The 16879-nt window shown below is 32.2% G+C and overlaps 1 protein-coding gene across 10 annotated transcripts in view; it reads right to left on the bottom strand.

The window, feature by feature from the left end:
* Window positions 1-16879, bottom strand: part of LOC110445929 (mucin-17-like) — a 146160-nt gene that overhangs the window by 96025 nt on the left and 33256 nt on the right. For 9 of the 10 annotated variants that reach the window (XM_021490811.1, XM_021490809.1, XM_021490812.1 and 6 more), the window contains exon 2: window positions 16110-16184. In XM_021490811.1, coding sequence (XP_021346486.1) covers window positions 16110-16127 — 18 coding nt within the window. In that variant the 5' untranslated portion in view covers window positions 16128-16184. Of the gene's footprint in view, window positions 1-2230; window positions 2254-16109; window positions 16185-16879 lie in introns of those variants that run through there. The other variant, XM_021490818.1, reaches the window with a different exon arrangement.

Genomic DNA, 16879 nt, shown 5'->3' with positions numbered 1-16879 from the left:
TAGAATTGCCTTCTGGGTTAGAGTCACTTTCCTTAGTTATACATCTCTCGTTTTGATGCTGTGCATTAATTTTATAATTTCTAGATAGCGACATCAGTTGCATTTATGTCAAAATCATCAAGGATTTTTCCAGACCACCAGCACAAGTTTGAATTCCATTTTTCAGCAACAGATTATTTTTCCCATAGCATGCGAATTTATAACTATAGCTACAGACAGAAAATGCATAATTTCCTATTGCACATTTACCTGTCAAATCTCGGTGACTGTAACAAAATTTGACCTTATGTTTTAGGATGGAACAGGTACTTAGACTATATAAAGATGTAACCAACATCTCAGTTACATTAAAGAATTACAATGTTCTCTTTTTCCATTTTGTTTAAATTTATATCTTTATACATCTACATCGATATATCATCAAAAATATAATATGTATAATATTATTTATTTTACAACAATTATCAAACAGGTTTCTTCCCAACTGATATTAATCATTCTATTTGTGCCTGGTGGAAGGTATAAAGGGTTAAACTCTGAGTGGGGGTAGAAACTGGGTATGCAGAAAAAAAACCATGTTTTTACAGTTAAAGGATGGAATCCCAGCAATTTTGGTGAAGACAGACGAGTACACTATCCACTGTGCCCCACCATATAAGTTATACACAGATCTTTACTTTAGTTTTGACTGAAAGAAAATGGTGTCTTTGATGCAAAATGTATATAGTTCATAAATACCATTCATCAAATTTCTACATATACATGTAGTGGAGACAGTGACAAGTTTGACCCCAGGGTAAGTCCAGCCACCCCTGATAATTTCGGTCTCAAGCAAATATTTACAACTTTGAGGAACTTAGCAATTTAGTTGGCTGGGCAGGACATTCACATGTAAAAAGGTTCAGGAAAACTTAAACTAACTCAAAGGGAGAAAGTTACTTTTGGGAGGATAGAAAGAAAATCCGTGATGACCTAATTTTTTTCTAGTGTTGAGAACTTTCTGTAAACCAAATTGCTACTTATTCATGTCATACTTGCACGTGTACATTGTAAGACACTGACAGCTTCACATGATCATAAACATTACAGCCAAGCCTAGCATTAACTTTGGTATTGCTTTAATAAACCAATTTATTGAAATATCAATTTGGGGCAGGTTTGGACCATGATACCAGGCAAATTCAGCCCATACAACACATAAAAAAGGTGAAACTGGCAGGAAAACCTGACGTACCTGATGAATAAATGTTGTATGAACACAAAACTATTTCTAACCTGTCTTACAGATCACCTGTCTATAAATACACGATGTATGAATACAAATCTAGTTCTATACAATAACAACCTGTCTTACAGATCAACTGTCTATATGAATACATGTTGTATGAACACAAAACTATTACTAACCTGTCTTACAGATCACCTCTCTATAAATACACGATGTATGAATACAAATCTAGTTCTATACAATAACAGCCTGTCTTACAGATCACCTGTCTATAAATACATGATCTATGAACACAAATCTAGTTCTATACACTAACAACCTGTCTTACAGATCACCTCTCTATAAATACACGATGTATGAATACAAATCTAGTTCTATACAATAACATCCTGTCTTACAGATCACCTGTCAATATGAATACATGTTATATGAACACAAAACTATTTCTAACCTGTCTTACAGATCCCCTGTCTATAAATACACGATGCATGAACACAAATCTAGTTCTAACCTGTCTTACAGATCACCTCTCTATAAATACACGATGTATGAACACAAATCTAGTTCTATACAATAACAACTTGTCTGACAGATCAACTGTCTATAAATACATGATGCATGAACACAAATCTAGTTCTATACAATAACAACCTGTCTTACAGATCACCTGTCTATATGAATACATGTTGTATGAACACAAAACTATTTCTAACCTGTCTTACAGATCACCTGTCTATAAATACACGATGTATGAACACAAATCTAGTTCTATACAATAACAACCTGTCTTACAGATCACCTGTCTATAAATACATGTTGTATGAACACAAAACTATTTCTAACCTGTCTTACAGATCAACTGTCTATAAATACATGTTGTATGAACACAAAACTATTTCTCTATGATCACAACTTGTCTATACAGATTGATTGTCGATAACTTCATATCTTTCAATAAATGTAAAATCCATTTCTATACAAAAACAACGTGACTATACAGACCATCAATCCATTCAAAGTGATTTTGCTTCCTCCCTTTCTGAAAACATCAGCAGGTTTTGTCTGTGGTTCATCTTTCAATTTGTTAGTTCAACATGATAAGAAACCATGTAGAAGACTACATGGCCATGTAATGATGTAGCGTGATGCATAAGGTGTTGGTGTAAATCATAAGTGAGTTTAACATTTAAATGATGTAAATTTCAATAAATCTACATACCTTAAAATGAAGGTGATACTACTACCAGGTACAGTATGTTATAAAGGTCCTTTAACCTGCCTTATTCAATTAATTTCACATCTCACCACAGTATGAGTCGGTGAAGCAGTTCTCCTGATATAGGCAGTATGTGGTGGCTACAATTCCAAGCTCACAGAATGCAACCAGCCTCATTAATTATCCACGACACAATATGTTCCTATACAGGTAAATAATTCCTGGCCAGGTAACACAGGTAAGACAATGTGTTGGCCTAATTAAGTTCCAACCTCATTTATTATGCAAGATTTGTTGCAGTCATAGATATGACCTACGATGGGTTGATGTTAGCCTGTTGTCTGTAGACAATTCCTGTTTTTCTTTGAATTATCTGATCTGACCTATTTTTCACATTAATGAACTTGAGTTGTACCTGTAGTTTTCTGCTTACCTAGGTTGTGCAAATGATATTTGAGGTATATTACAATCTTTTGAGTAACTAACAGGAAATATTTTTGGAATTCATTTTTTCTTGTTAAAAGACAAACATTATTCAGGACAAGGGTCAAATTAGAAAGCAGGTCCAAATACAAGATCAAAGTACTGAAAGTACTGAAAGCTAAGGCAAAAGATATATATATTATTTTTGGAATGGAGAACAAAATAAAGACGAAGTTCCCATCATATTGTACAGAAGGATTTACTGTTAATTTGTTATGAATCAAAGTTTTATGTAAAAGTGTACCACTGTGAAGTTATTCTTCTTGTGTGTACAGTATATCTTTATAGGTTTGTCAGAAGAGTGGTACCAAGTTTCCTCTAGAATATATCATTTTAAACCTTTGGATAATTAATTTGCATAGGAATTTGGAATTGCTTCCCTTTGTCCATACAATGTATTTCATAGAACATTAAAAACTGAAACTGGCATTTACCCCTTTGACCAATACCTGATTATTTTAAACCATTGAATAGATTATGCACAGATTGTGAACATCTTTGAACTTTGCCTTTGTTGTTGAATAAGATATCAACCCTTGCCTTATCTAACAAAGTTACTTGGCATAAAACCATTGACCAATCAGAGTACAGTATGCTAATTAATTAGGCATGGATTTCACTCAACTTTGAACTTATCGTCTAAGTTTGTATATTGATCAATATATATTCAAGCAAGTTATCTTGTAAAGTGTGCACATCGACCAGGGTTGGCATGCTTTTTAATACGTGTGAATTTTGTTCAAGTTTCAATTTTGCATCAGTCAGTGTATATTGTTACAGAACAATATTTATAAGGATGTTTACTTGCCGAAACTAAATTGTGGATAAGCAAGTGGATTACTGCTACCCATAAATTTACAAGTCTCTCAATAATTTTGAAAAACTTTTAAATAAAGTGTTTTACATATTCACTGCAGTGAAAAGGTCTCTTCTTATGAAAAATGGAACTATTTTGAATCTGTGTTCCCATGAACAAATAATATAAAAAGCACTCTAATTCAATATGATACATTGTTGTATGTTTCAATATTGAATAAGATAAACAAAATATAAACATACATACTCACACACACACACAAGATTAGGAGAGTTACATTATTTTCCCTCTATTTCCATTGCATAAATTCTTCACAAAGAAAACAACAACTTTATAGCATATGTTCAGCTTTATCATCTTCATAGGCTAGCATTTGAAATAAGATGCACATATTAATTTCAAATACATTTCAAAAGAGTACTGCAAATGTACCAGCTAGAACACATACTATGTTATTACAGTTGTCATGATTGTTGGTTTCAGAACTGATAGCATTGTGCAACAAATGTTGACAACAGGACTTATTGAAAGTTGAGGTTGCTTGTGTATATGCAAACAGGTAGTGCATGATTTAATGTTGAGAATGATGGATCAAGGTTTATAAAATTTGGTTTGAATACTTAGTTAGGAATGCACTGACAATTTCTCTGTCACATGTACATGAACAGGTTGTGAAGCTGTAGCCTTCACCTTGACTGAATGAAATTGACCTTAAAACTGTCTTGAACAATTGATGTATGAAATTTAGAAATGAAGTTTCAAGAAATATGGTTGAAAACTTAAGAAATAATTGCTTTCATTGACATTGATACAATCTTGTGTGCTATCCCTCTCATATATCACACAAGATTTAATATCAAATGTTGGACACAGTAAAATCGAGCGAAGTTAACAAATATCAAGTTACATATTATAACTTTTATTTTATTTTATTGATATTGATCATAAGCATTGTTAAAAGTACAATGTATACCAGGGATCTTACATTTCTTTTACTACTTAACATTTGCGTTGACTTTTAATTCATTGGACAAAAACTAAAAGGAAGCCATGACCAGTATTTCTATCTTTAAAAACATACTTTTAATTTTTTTTCCAATTTGCTCCCACCACCCATAGTGTTATATTGATCAAAACAAACGTTGTTTCCAACATTTGTGCCCTTAGTCAGTAGTGGGTGTTCAATCACATTCATCAGGGTTTCAGCATCAAGTAGGGGCTGTTCAATCACATTCATCAGGCTTTCAGCATCAATATTCACAGATTCAATCTGTTCCAAGTAAAGATCACTGACTTCTCCATTAAGGAAAAGTTTGCGAGGAAAGCATTTGAACTACATTTGAACTATTCGCTGATGGAAGGATCTGTGGACTCGGCTTTCATGTGTCTGAGAGAAAATGATTTAGTCAGAGGTTCCTCCTCTATAAAGTAACTGACAGATTTCAAAATGTCATGTCACTGTTGGTATAGTTCTTGCAGCCTTTTGAAAAAGTTCATGAAGTCCTCAAAGGTATGAGAGAGTTGGTACAGTTCCTATTTCTCATCCTCCTTTCTCCCATCAATAACCATCCCTGTCTGTTGTAATATTGATTGCTTTCCCCCCCTAAAATAGAACATAGTTACCATATAATTTCTGCACCAGCAATAATGTTTAGAGATGATATTCAAACAAATAGGAGGCATAGCAATATGAGCTTGTATAGTGAGAAATAAGGCATTAAAGCTGAGGAGTTCATTAAAATGTTTCAAAAACATTTCAATAAGTCAATCTCTTTGGTAGCAGAACTAAATATAAACAAAATGTACATTAAATTCAACTTATAACAGCACATCATATGGGGGCTTAAGACATCTAATTCCTTAGGTGGTAAAACATGTGTACATAAAAAGGTACCAGTAAAAACAAAACAAAATTAGTTTAAACACACGCACTTAGATATTCACGGTTTTCATTAATACAAAAGATGAAGCAGAACATCACTCTCCCCTGGTTGTTTCCATAAAGAAGAAATTAACCAGGAAACATGGAGATGTCCATTGCACTCCTTTATTTTGCTTACAATGTGCAAATGTGCCTACTATGTGCTAATAAGCTTTCCATGTTATGGTTTTGTTTTTTATGTGCTGTATGCAAATGTTCTAAATGTGCTTAAATTACCATGTGCTGATGTGCTTACCGTGTTCAATGTGCCTATTAAGTGCTTTCCAAGTGATAAACTCTTTTTCTGAGCTTACAGTATACTACATGTACATACATGTTTTTATTTTATTTTTCCATGTTGTAATATTTTGGTCTCTGTTATTATACTCATGTTTTGTCTTTGTAGCTTATGTTGTATGTTTTGCAAAATGGACGTAAAATATATATTTTTGTATCTTGTACGTGCTCAAGGATTTTATCTGTAGTTTTTGGGACTATATATAGAAAAACTTTACCCCAGTATGAGGAATTGTTTTACACATTTATCATAAAACAAGTTATGTTCAGATTTCAGACAGAAGATACTCTAAAATTGTACAACTCAGAAAAGGTTGAAAAATATTTATAGTTCATTTTTTTCTGCTTAGAAATATTTAATCTCTAAATTACAAATGATAACTGTTTTAACAGGTCTAGTTTCCGAATTGGAAACCAAACCCTGTCTGACCTATAAATGATCATTATATAAGGCCAATTAAAAGTTTAAAACAAATATTGAGTTTATGCTAACCCCACAGATACTGGACACACTAATAGTAATATGATGTGTATAAACTATGATATATTATACACACTATACTTATTGGTGTGTTCGACACCAGTGTGGTTAACCAGACTTATCTCAGATTTGTGTTCTACAATACCCTTAAGTTTTTATATGCACTGTTAAAGTCAGAACTCCTGCTCTATATTAGCGCAGTAAAGATATTTTTCAAATTAACAATAAAATGCCTAGCTAATACATACCTACCCTATTTTTTTCTGATAGTAGAAACACAAGTAATTTGTTTGGCCTAATGTTTCTGTCATTTCATAATATTTAGAACTACTATACTTGTTTAAGTTTCCAAAACATCAAGTAGTATAACAATTGAAACTTCAATGAAAGCCAACATCACAATGAATCTAATAATACAATGTTTATAACATGTTTTTTTTTAACTGAATGAGAAGAAATGTAAGGCCAAATATCCTCACAAACAACGCTTAAGTGAAATCAGTTTGCAACTAAGCAGTTCGAAAATTTTGCAACACGTCTGGAGAAAGACGTTCCTCGTGACGCTGTAATTCACTAGAGTAAAACGTCCGTTTATTATGTTTGTTTTTGCATAATAACTGCTATACATACCGTAGAAGCACCTTCCTTTTTGTCATCGCCGCTGACAACATGCGCCATTCTCTGCGGCTTCGGCCGCATGCTTGGCCACAAGTCACCGAAATCGGGATACATAGCCTTATTTATGAATCAGTAGTAGGTAAACGTTGCAGAAGTGTATGTATATTGTTCATTGTCAATGCTGCTTAAACAACATGCCTAACATTAAGTCAACACTCGCCTGCATTTTCGTCTTTTCCGCTTCGCGTTGCGAATGATGTCTAGGCCTACACAAAACGAAAGTAAAATGTGCGCATGTCTAAATGTAAGGGAGATCACTCGTGTTTTCCCGCAGTATATGTCTGAAATCATTCCGAAGGTGTTGTTGTTTTTGTGTATATTGAAATAAAAGAGTCCTGTTATATGGTAATACTTCAATAAACGAAAAACACAAATCACACCAACAGACATATAAAATGTAGGCCTATCGGAGCATATTTTCGTTTCTGGCTGAGCTGTAATTAGCGAGAAGGCGATATAAAAATGCAATAGCATATCTTATGATGAAAATAGAACAAAATGATAATACTGCGAAGGTAAAAAAAGCCTTCAGGTTAGAATACCAATATGGAACTAGAGAAGGACAGTGGCTAGTTCTAACATGATTCCCGGTCTCATCTGCCCCGGCCGGTTGATCCCATTTTAGTTAGGCAAGCCTGGTGTGAATCACACGGAGGCGATTTTAGAATTAATTGACAGGATCCGTATCCATTAATAGGTTTGTAATATGAACTTTTTATGTTGATCTCCTACATAATTGTAAGTTATACTCCGCCTTATATTTCGTTAAATTATCAAGTTTACGTAACAAGTGCAAGCGAAATCCTAATTGACTGCCATGTTGGAAACTTCCTCAATCTTTCCGATATAGGTCAGACGTCTAAATATGGGTGTCATGACCAAATATGGAAATTGTAGTAAACATGACCGCATCAGTAGTAATACTATATTTGGCCGTGAAGGCCATATAAGGAAACGGATAACATCACGCGTGATCTAACATGGCCGTCGTTTCTTTTTTTAGAGTTTTTAGTAAGGATTTGTTATTTTAACGATGAACGAATATGCAATATTTTGATAACATTATAATCATATGAAGCGTGAATCAGATATATTATTACTGATTAGCACTTTTGATTATCCTCAGTTAGTTGGAACAGGACCGCTTCATAGCTCTGACCACGCAATATATAATTGTAAACAGGGACGTAAATGTCACCAATTTTAGCCAATCACAGGACAATATTTCCGTGTAAAGGGTTAATCCAGCGACAGTTCCAAGAGTAAATACGAAGTTTTAGAAGGATACTTAGTTCTAACTAAGAATAAGATTATATCCAATGACGTTTGAGTGAACTTGAGTCCGTGGTAATGGATTTTATTTGCAGTTTGTTTAGTATTACTAGAAGGTGACGTTATGTCTCGTTTATGAATATCTGAGCTCATTAACTGAAGTATTTTTACCGGAAGTTGCGTGTAGCATGCATGACCTACAGTCAAGTAGCAGTTCCCGATTGAGATAAACAGGGTGCATTTTCAATAAGAATACGGCGTTGTGATAAGATCATATGTTCTATAAAGGAAAGGAATGATATTTACAAGCCATTCAAGTGCATTTGAGTCCAAAGTTACGCATAATAAAGACAGTAGGTCCGGTATATGATTCAATTTAGTACCAGTGATTACCGCTAGAGGCCGTCTGTGTGAAATCGACATTTATGAATATCTGAGCTCATTAACTAAAGTAATACAAATAGCTGGCGGCTAACGCCTTAGCTAAAAAATAAAACCAATTGTGATTAAAGAGGAATGTTAATGGGATTGAATTCCTCGGCCATCTGGAATACCCTTATTCACTTTGTACAAGTTCACAGCAAAAAGCCTGACTGTCAGAAGCATAATGTGTATGTTTATTGATATTTATAATTAAGTCTTTGACATGGATCAGAAAAGTGCAAACAGTATAAATAAAAAAACAAGAGGGCCCAATGGGCCTTAATCTCTAACCTGGTATAAATCTCACAACAGTAACTTTCAAAGTTGAAAAAGTGCAAATATACTAAAATTGCCTAATTTAAGTAAATATCACCATCATGGGCTTTAGAGTGGCTTATGTTAGCTAGATAGGGCACTATATCAAATGTATATTTATTTATTTATTAATGGGCCTTTTGGTGATCAAGAAAAAAATTGTTAATAGTTTTTTTTATCTAACAGTTACAGTGTATAGTTTTCTGTACCTTACGGTGTATAGTTTTCTGTACCTTATAAATATACAGTGTATAAAATCTGTACCTGACAGATATACAGTGTATATATTTTCTGTAAGTTACAGATATACAGTGAATAAATTTCTGTAAGTTACAGACTGATATACAGTGAATAGTGTTCTGTACCTTACATATATACAGTGTATAGTTTTCTGTACATTACAGTTATACAGTGTATAGTTTTCTGTACCTTACATATATACAGTGAATAGTTTTCTGTACCTTACAGATATACGGTGTATAGTTTTCTGTATTTTACAGATATACAGTGAATAGTTTTCTGTACCTTACAGTGTATATTTTTCTATACTTTAAATATATACAGTGTATAGTTTTCTGTACCTTACAGTTATACAGTGTATAGTTTTCTGTACCTTACAGTTATACAGTGAATAGTTTTCTGTACCTTACAGATATACAGTGTAAAGTTTTCTGTACCTTACATATATACAGTGTATAGTTTTCTGTACCTTACAGTTATACAGTGAATAGTTTTCTGTAAGTTACAGATATACAGTGTATAGTTTTCTGTACCTAACAGATATACAGTGAATAGTTTTCTGTACCTTACAGATATACAGTGAATAGTTTTCTGTATTTTACAGATATACAGTGAATAGTTTTCTGTACCTTACATATATACAGTGAATAGTTTTCTGTACCTTACATATATACAGTGAATAGTTTTCTGTACCTTACATATATACAGTGTAAAGTTTTCTGTACCTTACATATATACAGTGAATAGTTTTCTGTACCTTACAGATATACAGTGAATAGTTTTCTGTACCTTACATATATACAGTGTATAGTTTTCTGTATTTTACAGTTATACAGTGTATAGTTTTCTGTACCTTACAGATATACGGTGTATAGTTTTCTGTACCTTACATATATACAGTGAATAGTTTTCTGTACCTTACATATATACAGTGTATAGTTTTCTGTACCTTACATATATTCAGTGTATAGTTTTCTGTACCTTACAGAGCATAGTATTCTGTACCTTACAGATATACAGTGTATAGTTTTCTGTATTTTACAGTGAATAATTTTCTATACCTTACATATATAGTGTATAGTTTTCTGTACCTTATATATATACAGTGTATAGTTTTCTGTATTTTTCAGTGAATAGTTTTCTATACCTTACATATATACAGTGTATAGTTTTATGTACCTTACATATATACAGTGTATAATTTTCTGTACCTTACAGATATACAGTGTATAGTTTTCTGTATTTTACAGTGAATAGTTTTCTATACCTGACATATATACAGTGTATAGTTTTCTGTACCTTACATATATACAGTGTATAGTTTTCTGTACCTTACAGATATACAGTGTATAGTTTTCTGAACCTTACATATATTCAGTGTATAGTTTTCTGTACCTTACAGAGCATAGTATTCTGTACCTTACAGATATACAGTGTATAGATTTCTGTATTTTACAGTGAATAGTTTTCTATACCTTACATATATACAGTGTATAGTTTTATGTACCTTACATATATACAGTGTATAATTTTCTGTACCTTACAGATATACAGTGAATAGTTTTCTGTACCTTACAGTGTATAGTTTTCTGTACCTTACAGAGCATATTATTCTGTACCTTACATATATACAGTGTATAGATTTCTGTACCTTACAGATATACAGTGTATAGTTTTCTGAACCTTACATATATTCAGTGTATAGTTTTCTGTACCTTACAGAGTATAGTTTTCTATACCCTACATATATACATTGTATATATAGTTTTCTGTACCTTACAGTTATACAGTGTATAGTTTTCTGTACCTTAAACAGATATACAGTGAATAGTTTTCTGTACTTTACAGATATACAGTGAATAGTTTTCTGTACCTTACAGATATACAGTGAATATTTTTCTGTACTTTACATACATATAGTGTATAGTTTTCTGTACCTTACATTGTATAGTTTTCTGTACCTTACAGATATACAGTGAATAGTTTTCTGTACCTTACATATTTACAGTGAATATTTTTCTGTACCTTACATATATACAGTGTATAGTTTTCTGTACCTTACAGTTATACAGTGAATAGTTTTCTGTACTTTACATATATACAGTGAATAGTTTTCTGTACCTTACATATATACAGTGTAAAGTTTTCTATACCTTACAGATATTCAGTGTATAGTTTTCTGTACCTTACAGAGTATAGTTTTCTGTACCTTACAGAAATACAGTGTAAAGTTTTCTGTATTTTACAGTGTATAGTTTACTTTACCTTGCATATATACAGTGTATAGTTTTCTGTACCTTACAGATATACAGTGTATAGTTTTCTGTACCTTACAGATATACGGTGTATAGTTTTGTGTCTTTTACAGATATACAGTGAATAGTTTTCTGTACCTTACAGTGTATATTTTTCTATACTTTAAATATATACAGTGCAAAGTTTTCTGTACCTTACAGATATACAGTGAATAGTTTTCTGTACCTTACAGTGTATAGTTTTCTGTACCTTACAGAGTATAGTTTTCTATACCTTACATATATACATTGTATAGTTTTCTGTACCTTACAGTTATACAGTGTATAGTTTTCTGTACCTTATAGATATACAGTGAATAGTTTTCTGTACCTTACAGGTATACATTGTATAGTTTTCTGTACCTTACAGTTATACAGTGTATAGTTTTCTGTACCTTACAGTGAATAGTTTTCTATACCTTACAGATATACAGTGTATAGCTTTCTGTACCTTACATATACACATTGAATAGTTTTCTGTACCTTACAGGTATACATTGTATAGTTTTCTGTACCTTACATATACACAGTGAATAGTTTTCTGTACCCTACAGTGTATAGTTTTCTGTATCTTACAGATATACAGTGTAGTTTTCTGTACTTTACAGTGTATAGTTTTCTGTACCTTACAGTGTTTAGTTTTCTATACCTTATAGTGTATAGTTTTCTGTACCTGACAGATATACAGTGTATGGTTTTCTGTTCTTTACAGTGTATAGTTGTCTGTACCTTATAGTGTATAGTTTTCTGAACCTAACAGATATACAGTGTATAGTTTTCTGTTTCTTACAGTGTATTATTTTCTGTACCTTACAGTGTATACTTTTCTGTTCCTTACAGTGTATAGTTTTCTGTACCTTACATTACATAGTTTTCTGTACCATACAGTGTATAGTTTTCTGAACATAACAGTGTCATTTTCTGTACCTTACATATATACAGTGTATATTTTACTGTACCTTACAGATATACAGTGTATAATATGTTCCGTACCTTACAGTGTATAGTTTTCTGTACCTTATATATATACAATGTATATTTTTCTGTACCTTACATATATAGAGTGTATAGCTTTCTGTAACCTACAGAGTGTAGTTTTCTGTACCTTACAGTGTAAAGTTTTCTGTACCTTACTGTTTATAGTTTTCTGTACCTTACATTGTATAGTTTTCTGTACCTTACATATATACAGTGTATAGTGTTCTGTACCTTTCATATACACAGTGTATAGTTTTCTGTACCTGACAGATATACAGTGTATAGTTTATGTACCTTACATATACACAGTGTATAGTTTTCTGTACTTTACAGTGTATAGTGTTCTGTACCTTACAGCGTATAGTTTTCTGTTCCTTACAGAGAATAGTTTATTGTTCCTTACAGTGTATAGTTATCTGTACCCTACAGTGTATAGTTTTCTGTACCTTACAGTGTATAGTTTTCTGTACCATACAGTGAATATTTTTCTGTACCATACAGTGTATAGTTTTCTGTACCTTACATATATACAGTGTATAGTTTACTGTATAGTTTTCTGTACCTTACAGTGTATAGTTTTCTGTAACATACAGTGAATATTTTTCTGTACCATACAGTGTATAGTTTTCTGTACCTTACAGTGTATCGTTTTCTGTACCTTACAGTGTATAGTTTTCTGTCCCTTACAGTGTTTAGTTTTCTGTACATAACAGTGTCATTTTCTGTACCTTACATATATACAGTGTATAGTTTACTGTACCTTACAGATATACAATGTATAATATGTTCTGTACCTTACAGCGTATAGTTTTCTGTTCCTTACAGAGAATAGTTTATTGTTCCTTACAGTGTATAGTTATCTGTACCCTACAGTGGATTGTTTTCTGTACCTTACAGTGTATAGTTTTCTGTACCTTACAGATATACAGTGCATATTTTTCTGTACCATACAGTGGTTAGTTTTCTGTACCATACAGTGTATAGTTTTCTGTACCTTACATATATACAGTGTATAGTTTACTGTATAGTTTTCTGTACCTTACAGTGTATAGTTTTCTGTCCCTTACAGTGTATAGTTTTCTGTACCATACAGTGAATATTTTTCTGTCCCATACAGTGTATAGTTTTCTGTACCTTACATATACAGTGAATAGTTTTCTGTACCTTACATATATACAGTGTATAGTTTACTGTACCTTACAGATATACAATGTATAATATGTTCTGTACCTTACAGCGTATAGTTTTCTGTTCATTACAGAGAATAGTTTATTGTTCCTTACAGTGTATAGTTATCTGTACCCTACAGTGTATAGTTTTCTGTACCTTACAGTGTATAGTTTTCTGTACCTTACAGATATACAGTGTATATTTTTCTGTACCATACAGTGGTTAGTTTTCTGTACCATACAGTGTATAGTTTTCTGTACCTTACATATATACAGTGTATAGTTTTCTGTACCTTACAGATATACAGTGTATAGTTTACTGTACCTTACAGTGTATAATTGTATAGTTTTCTTTACCTTATATATATACAGTATATAGTTTTCTGTACCTTACAGATATACAGTGTATAGTTTACTGTACCTTACAGATATACAGTGTTTAATTTTTCTGTACCTTACAGTGTATATTTTTCTGTACCTTATATATATACAGTGCATATTTTTCTGTACCTTACAGATATACAGTGTATAGTTTACTGTACCTTACAAATATACAGTGTATAATTTTTCTGTACCTTACGGTGTATAGTTTTCTGTACCTTATATATATACATTGTATATTTTCTGTACCTTACAGATATACAGTGAATAGTTTTCTGTACCTTTTATATATACAGTGTATAGTTTTCTGTATCTTACATATATACAATGTATAGTTTTCTGTTCCTTACAGTGTATAGTTTTCTGTACCTTACAGTGTATAGTTTTCTGTACCTTACAGTGTATAGTTTTCTGTACATTACAGTGTATAGTTTTCTGTACCTTACAGTGTATAGTTTTCTGTTCCTTACAGTGTATAGTTTTCTGTACCTTACAGTGTATCGTTTTCTGTACCTTACAGTGTATAGTTTTCTGTACCTTACAGTGTTAAGTTTTCTGTACATAACAGTGTCATTTTCTGTACCTTACATATATACAGTGTATAGTTTACTGTACCTTACAGATATACAATGTATAATATGTTCTGTACCTTACAGTGTATAGTTTTCTGTACCTTATATATATACAATGTATATTTTTCTGTACCTTACATATATAGAGTGTATAGCTTTCTATAACCTACAAGAGTGTAGTTTTCTGTACCTTATAGTGTATAGTTTTCTGTACCTTACAGTTTATAGTTTTCTGTACCTTACAGATATACAGTGTAGATTTTTCTGTATGTTACAGATATACAGTGTTTATTTTTCTGTACCTGACAGTTATACAGTGATACAGTGTATAGTTTTCTGTACCCTACAGAGTATTGTTTTCTGCACCTTACATATATACAGTGTAGTTTTCTGTACCTTACAAAATATAGTTTTCTGTATGTTTACAGATTATAGCTTTCTGTACCTTACAAAGTATATTTTTCTGTACTTTACAGAATATAGTTTTCTGTACCTTACAGAGTATAGTTTTCTGTACCTTACAGATTTCGATGCAAAGTTGTCTGTTCTTGTTTTTGTTTTTAATATAAATGTTGCTTTAGACAAGGACTCAAATGTTAGTGACATTTTACACAGCAAAAGGATAAATAATGAAAACTTGGACTCAGAACTATGTGAAGATATATTTGCAGATAAAAAAAATCATTATTGCTATCAATTTATATAGCAAAGAAACTTTTAATAAGTAAGCTTAGTTCTTGCAATAATAAGTAAGTAAAATCAGGAGTGAGACAGAAAAGGACAGATTTTGTTCTAAATTAACAGTTTATGGGAGTGAGACAGAAAAGTACAGCTTTTGTTATCAATTAACAGTTTGTGGGAGAGACCCAGAAAAGTGCAGATTTTGTTATAAATTAACAGTTTATGGGAGAGACATAGAAAAGTACAGATTTTGTTATAAATTAACAGTTTATGGGAATATGACAGAAAAGTACAGATTTTGTTATAAATTAACAGTTTATGGGAATGAGACATGATTTTGCGATGTCGATCAATAATACTCTTTATTAAAGGTCTGGTGGCATGTGGCACTGCATTAAGTCAGACTTGGACAGATAAAAGGGTAGATTATTGTTCTCCAACTAAAACAGATGATTATGTTGAGCTGGGTGTTTCTAACCTGATGGAAACGTGTTTCCTTACTGTTAGAATTAATGCTATCATAATTAAACAGATGTGTGAAAGCTTATCTTTTAAACTTCTATAAATTTAACCATCCAAAACCGAAAAAAAAAAAAAAATAGGAAGTTGGCATTGCAACATATCAATGAAATATTTGGGATTTTACAAAATGTTTCTACTTACATTGTCTGATTCATCCATTAGTTAAACTTGTTCACTTGGAGCCTGGATCCAGGTGGCTTTCAGCAAGGTAGAAATCTATAGGGAAACAGGAAAATGATTAACTTTAACAGGAAAGATTGCATGATGTAATTAAAGAAACATTTAAGATTCTGACAAAAACAGAGTTGGTGGTTTCATACTCTTAGCAACCTGAAATATTCATGAGTGTTAGACAAAAGATTGTTGAACAGACCCCAAAAAGTAAAGAAGAAGCCCCATGTATGAATAATTAACATATATCCAAAACATTTTCTTTCAGGTAACTAGATAACTAATATCCCTACACTTCCTTCAGACGACCTGACAAATACCCCTACACCTCCTTATGACTAACTACCTTACTAATACCCAACCACCTCCTTAAAACTAACTACCTTACTAATACCCAAACACCTCCTTCTGACTAACTACCTTACTAATACCCCAACACCTCCTTATGACTAACTACCTTACTAATACCCCTAACACCTCTTTATGAGTTGCTACCTTACTAATACCACAACACCTCATTAAAACTAACTACCTTACTAATACCACAACACCTCCTTCTGACTAACTACCTTACAAATACCCAAACACCTCCTTCTGACTAACTACCTTACTAATACCCCTAACACCTCCTTATGACTANTTACTAATACCCAAACACCTCCTTATGACTAACTACCTTACTAATACCCCTAACACCTCCTTATGACTAACTACCTTACTAATACCCCAACACCTTCTTT

This window comes from Mizuhopecten yessoensis, unplaced genomic scaffold, assembly GCF_002113885.1.
Source record: "Mizuhopecten yessoensis strain PY_sf001 unplaced genomic scaffold, ASM211388v2 scaffold2421, whole genome shotgun sequence".
NCBI lineage: Eukaryota > Metazoa > Mollusca > Bivalvia > Pectinida > Pectinidae > Mizuhopecten > Mizuhopecten yessoensis.
The sequence above is the reverse complement of the archived record's forward strand: the minus strand, read 5'-3'. Positions and strand labels throughout refer to the sequence as shown.